This window comes from Suricata suricatta, chromosome 3 (assembly GCF_006229205.1).
Source record: "Suricata suricatta isolate VVHF042 chromosome 3, meerkat_22Aug2017_6uvM2_HiC, whole genome shotgun sequence".
In the NCBI taxonomy this organism is placed as follows: Eukaryota; Metazoa; Chordata; class Mammalia; order Carnivora; family Herpestidae; genus Suricata; species Suricata suricatta.
This window is the reverse complement of record NC_043702.1, coordinates 123,749,896-123,756,214: the sequence shown is the minus strand read 5'-3', so window position 1 is coordinate 123,756,214 and position 6,319 is coordinate 123,749,896. Positions and strand designations below refer to the sequence as shown.

Sequence of the window (6,319 nt, the reverse complement as noted above, 5' to 3'; positions counted from 1 at the left end):
ATAGAGGGGGACAAAACATAAGAGACTCTTAAATATGGAGAATAAACAGGGGGTTACTGGAGGGAGGGGGTATGGGCTAAATGGGTAAGGGGCATTAAGGAATCTACTCCTGAAGTCATTGGTGCAGTAGATGCCAAATTAAGAAAAATAAAATTTTTAAAAAGATGGGGTCTTAAATTGTGCTCTAAGCTGTACACACTACAGAAGGAAGCTCAGTCAAAAAATGTTTAAATATTCCCATGATTTAATCACCCATTTACTAATTCATTCAGCCATCTGGGCTTGAGCACTCTCTGTGCCCGGGGGAATTCCGGACTGAACAGCACACACAAGGTCCTTGCTATGGTGTGAACATTTACGTCCTCCCCAAATCCACACCTTAAAATCCTAACACTCCATGTGATGGTGTTAGAAGACTGAGCCTTTGGGAGGTGATTAGGTTGGGGTTGAAGATCTTATGAAAAGAAATCCCCAGAGCTCCTTTGTCCCTTCCACCATGTGAGGATACCAGGAGGAGTCTGTGACCCAGCAGAGTGCCCTTACTTGACCATCAGGCCAGCACCTGATCTTGGACTCCCAGATTCCAGAACTTCTGTTATTTTGAAACCACTCAGTCTGTAGTATTTTGTTACAGCAGTCTGAACCAACCAACTTAGTCTTCTGCTCACGGAGTTTCCATTCTAGCGAAGAGGGCGGACAAACATAATTATTCATTGTGGTGAGTACTAGGAAGAAAGTAAAGAGGGGTCACAGAGCTGGGCGTGACCGGAAGTGTGTTCTGGAAGGCGCGGCCAGGGAGAGTCTCTCTCCTGAAGTTATCCTTAAACAGTGGAGGAGGCTGAGAAGAGCTCAGAGAAGTGAGTTCCTGGAGTTGGGAAGACCTGTGTAAAGCCCCTGAGGTGTAAAGGTCTGAGGTGTTGGGAGATGGCAAGGAGACACATGGCTTGGGATATGGGGGCAGCATGGGGGGAGGGGAGCTGTGGCTTGAGAGCCCAGCAGGGTGCAGCTTGGGTAGGACCTTGTGGGCATGCATGCAAAGGAGTATGGACCTTCAGGGTAATGAATAACATGGTCTAACTATAATTACTTAAGGAGCATGAGAACTTTCTTAAAGTCATCTCTGCAACAGTGTGAGTCTCGAACTTACAACCCTGAGATCAAGAGTCGCATGCTCTACGAGCCAGCCAGGTGCCCCTGAGAGCTGTTGTTTTCATAGGTTGTTCTGGTCGATGATTTGTCACACATCTTTAATGGGATCCATAAGGCGAAGGCTGTAAAGAACTTTTAGTTATTTCTAGTTCCACAGCTGGTATTCTAGTAGTCACCCAACCACTAACAGTACCTTCTGTCACAATTTAACCCCCAAAGTAAAGTCATCGCCGCTGTATCAAAACCTGTGATTGTTCAAAATAAACCTCATGCCTAATAAGTGTAGCTTTTTCTACTGTGCAAAAGCTCCTTACATTAAAAACAGAAATATTGGGGCCGCTGGGTGGTTTAGTCAGGTAGGCGTCTGACTCTTGATTTGGGCTCGGATCATGATCTCACGGTTCTTGAGGTCAAGCCCCACATTGAGATCTGTCAGCATGGATCCTGCTTGGGATTCTCTCTCTCCTTCACTCTCTCTGCTCCTCCACAGCTCGCTCTCTCTCTCTCTCTCTCTCAAAATAAATAAATAAACATTAAAAAAAATAGAAATATTTTTCAAACAGTGGTGTAAGTAATGATGTGTTAAGATCTAAATGACAAAGGTGTCTCATATGGGAACCACACAGTGTCTCGACAATTCAATTTTGTCGGTCGCTATTTATTTATTTATTTATTTAAAAATTTTTTTCATGTCTTTTATTTATTTTTGAGAGAGAGAGAGACAGCGTGAGCAGGGGAGGGTCAGAGAGAGAGGGAGAAACAGAATCTGAAGCAGGCTCCAGGCTCTGAGCTAGCTGTCCAAACAGAGCCTGACTCGGGGCTTGAACCCATGAACCGTGAGATCATGACCTGAGCTGAAGCCAGATGCTTAACCAACTGGGCCACCCAGGCGCTGCTATTGGTCACTAATTAGCTTTCATTGTCCTTCTTGCTTTCAGGAAAAACTATTAATGGCCCCACATTCCCTATCCCTCCCACCCGTCCCCACACCACTCATCCACTTTCTGGGTAAGTGACAATTCTGACACTGGGCTGAAGCATCTTGGAGGTGTAAAGAAGCCACATGAGGATTCAGTTCATTGCCTGTCGCCTGAAGATCTTGACCGAGGCCAGCTTCTTATCCACTGCAAGCATAGTCTCTAGCCAGCTAGCTGGCCAATGGGTTTCCTCCTTTTCCCAATGACAGCTTAACCTACCAAAGTAGCCTCTGTTTGCCCAGGAGACAAAGCGGGTCATGTTAACAGTAATGCTCTAGGGTTACGGTTCCCACCTCCACTCATGGCAGTGGGACCCACCCCCTGCCCCCCAGCCTTCCCATCACTTAGCAGTCTCACACAGGCTCACAAACGAGCCCAACCACCACTACCCATAGATGCATGAGGGCCCTTCCTCTGTCGGCAGAACCTTTCATTGAGCAGCTTTAGGGGACTCCATTATGCCAGACCCTGCAGGTCTGCGCACTGGCCCACAGCTGCCAGGCACCATCAAGGCGGGAGCTCCACGGCCGCCTGACATTACTGCCACCATGTGCACTTTTGGTTCATGAGGGTTTTTTAGTCTCCTCTTCCCCTTTCCATCATGCTCTGTTCTAGACTGAGGCATGAGCATAGAGGAGGCTACAGAGCTGGGCTGGAGGATAAACACTCCTTGCTGGTGTTCTCTGAGCTCATAATGGTTGTGTTCATAACTGAGCACCAAAGTCAGGTAACTACACCAATCCCATATGCCTGTCTGGGCCACTGCTTAGTATTCCAGCTCTGTGTTAATCCCCTCTCTTTGAGTAATAGGATATCATTCTGACATTGTAAAGAAGTCATGAAAAAACTCTGGCTTCCATCTTGCTGCCCCCCCCCAACCACTTGCTTCGAAGCCAGCTTCCAGAAGGGAGGACTCCAACCACCAGCCAGCCAGAAACTGAAACCCTCAATCCCAAACACACTAGGGACTGCATCCCACCTGTGAGTGAGCTTAGAAGCAGACCTGTTCCCAGAGGAGCCTGGAGGTGACCCACAGTCCCTGGCATGGACACGCCCACCACCCACCCTTGGCTCTTTATACTCCCTTCGTCTTACAGCTCCTTTTCCCCACACACCCTGTCTCCTTGCCTGGGTACCTTCTACCTCCTAAGCGTAGAACCCTTCCCTTCCTCCTCTCCGCCCACGTTTTCACTGTCTGCAAAGCTTCCCATTCATCCTTCAAGGTCAACTCAGCAATTACCCCTGATATGTGGCTTTCTGTATGTTCCTTCCTCCATGTTTCCTCTACCCCTTGTGAAGTCGTCCACACAGCACTAGTAATAGCGTGGACAGATACCAAAGGGCAGCACTATGTGAAAAGGGGAGCACACAGGGTGGGTTCTTGACCAAGATAAAACCCAGATGTAAAGAGAAGCTAACTATTTCCCGCTGGGCCCATGGGGAACGAGAACAGCTCAACCTGTTCAAATAGAGACGGAAAGTCCAGATGAGAAGGAGCAGGGGGCTGGATGGTTGATCGGCCACTCCTAGCTGAGGGTTTCCCCCACATTCCAATAAGAAGGGCTTGCTAATTAAGAGCTGAAGCACCTCAGTGTTATTCTCAAGCATCTCCACTTAGTCAACCTCGCTTCCTCCTGTTGATTCTAGAAGGCTTTATGTGGAAAGAATTCCATCAGATAGTATTAGTCAGGCAGTCATTCGGTAAACATTGAGTGCCTACTTCATGCGTTGGGAATGCAGGGTGGAAGAGATAGACAACATTCCAGCCTCCTGGAGCTTGGGTTCCAGCAGGGAAGACAAGGACAAGTAACTATATAAATAAATATAGTTATTAGAGTGTGATAATTGCTGTGCAAGAAACGAACAGTGCTGGCCACTGAAGGGTAACAGAGGAGGGCCTCTTAGGAATGGTGGTCAAGGAGGCACCTCTGGGGAGTGATTCTGAGTGGGGATGTGAAAGGTAGTGAGGTGGCCATGCCCATAGTTGAGGAGGAGAATGTGGGGCACCGGGGCACCAGGAATAGTGCAAAGACAGACACTGAGGAGAGGTGCTTAAAGCTGAGGGATTGGTAGACTTCGTTCCTTTATTTTTAAAAAATATTTATTTATTTAATTTTGAGAGAGAGAGCGTAAGCAGGGGAGTGGGTGGGGAAATGGGGAGACACAGAACCTGAAGCAGGCTCCAGGTTCTGAGCTGTCAGCATAGAGCCCGACGCTAGGCTTGAACCCACCAACCATGAGATCATGACCTGAGCCGAAGTCAGAAGCTTAACCAACTGAGGTACCCAGGCGCCCCTATAGACCTCATTCTTAAGCTCCAGGGCACTAAGACCAAGTTCCAGACACCTGTTTTGCAATGGAGCTATCCTAGGGCCTAGTGTTATTTTATGTGCTGGCAACAAGAGCCATAGCAACAAACAAAAAAAATTTTTTTGTCCTCTCGCAAAAACATCATTGTGAAACTCACCAAAGGCCCATATTTTGCATGTGAATAGACTTTAGAGCCAACACAGGTGTCCGATACCATTGAATCTAATCTTATTTCAGATGAGAAAACTGAGTTCCAACAAGGTGAAATGGGAACCCCATGGTCCATGACTTGATTGTGGCAGCGGTGAGATAAGAACTCCAAATGTGCAATTATATGCTCTCTTTCCTTAACAGGGTAAAGCAATGACTCAAATTACTTGTGATTGTTTTGAAAATTATAAACTAGACTTTCTCCTCTTAAATTTCTCCCTACTTAGTTTCCCATCTAGCTTGAAGTGCTTCCAAATTCAGTTATTAAAAAGGAAGCCAACTTCCATTAAGGGTTGTTCACATTCCTCTTACCCGAAGGTAAAAGCAGTGTGTGCAACAACATCCTTGGTCTCACAGAGGGAGCTGAAAAGTCCTGTTGATGGTAAATCATCTTCTTTCTATACAGTAGTTCTCACCGAGTAGCCTGAGACTCTTCTTGGCTGAATAAGGGGAGGGTGAGTTTGACACTGGAAGCAGAGGCAGGACTTTGGCTCAATATTTGTTGCCCACACCTGCTCACATGACCGGCCCACAGCAGCTGGGTAAAATCACTTCACCTGCATTGAGAGTGCCAGGTATCTGCCAGACCCAGATTCACAAAGCTGGCGAGTTCCTGCACTAGCATCACCATGCAGCATTGATCACAATTAAGGTGGAGATTTGAAGCCAGGTCAAAAAGTGTAGGATTCACTCCAGGAGCTGTGACCAAAACCTATGCTATGCTTAGAAAGAATGTAGGTCAAGTGGTATGAACTTATTTACCAATTACTAGAATATCACCATGAGAAGGCAACCCAGAAAGAATGGGTCCGGATGGGAGTGAGGTAGCCATGCCCACCGGCGAGGGAAGAGCATGCGGGGCACAGGGAACCCAGGCCACAGTGCTCTTCCTGGAAGAAGATTCTTAGGAGCATAGTGTGAGAAGGGCAGTAAGGGTGAGAAATTCGTGAAAGCACTGACGCCTCAGACGACTTAACAGGTCCAAAAGTGGTTTCGAGAAGTTCAAATTTATGCAGGAACACCGAGTGTCCATTAACAATCCCTTAGTGTTTCTGAGAGACTCCTGGGCCAGGAGCAGCTTGTAAAGTCCTAAACTTGGGGCTTCTGTCCTTTCCCACTTTGGTGCGGATAGAGAAGTAAACAGAAAAGAGGTGCATATATAGAAAAGGAAGCATTTCTTCTCACATCCCTGTCGGATATCGGTATCCAAAGGTATTTTTTAAAGGCGCGCGCGCGCGCGCGCGCGTGTGTGTGTGTGTGTGTGTGTGTGTGTGTGTGTGTGTGTGTGTGTGTGAGAAGATGCCGGGCCTTCTAGCAGGATGACTTAGGCGAGTTCCCTAATTTCCCTAAGCCTCCAGTTTTCGATCTGCAAACAGTCCTTAAAGAGCTCGGGGAGGCGCGGTGGGGAGGTGATAAGCAGGTCCCGCCCCCAGGGGGGTAGCTGAGCACCCACAGGGACCCGCCCCCTCGGTCCCCGGACTCCGATTGGCCTCCTCGGAGGGGGCGTGCCTGGCCTGCGCCGCGGTGGGCGGGGCCGGGCGCGCTCGGCGAACCTCGGGACCTCGGAGGTAGCAGGGTCGCAGACTCTCACCGGAGATACCGCCATGGCCCGCCGAGTACGCGGGTCCGCTCGCGCGCTGCTCGCCGCCCTGCTGGCGCCGGCGCTGCTGGCG

The 6,319-nt window shown here is 48.6% G+C and overlaps 1 protein-coding gene across 1 annotated transcript in view; it reads left to right on the top strand.

The window, feature by feature from the left end:
- The first annotated feature begins 6,182 nt into the window (after positions 1 to 6,182).
- The window catches only part of CREG1 (cellular repressor of E1A stimulated genes 1), a 5,137-nt gene continuing 5,000 nt past the window's right edge, over positions 6,183 to 6,319 (top strand). Inside the window, exon 1 of the mRNA XM_029935081.1 lies at positions 6,183 to 6,318. Coding sequence (XP_029790941.1) covers positions 6,251 to 6,318 — 68 coding nt within the window. The 5' untranslated portion in view covers positions 6,183 to 6,250. The remainder of the gene's footprint in view (position 6,319) is intronic.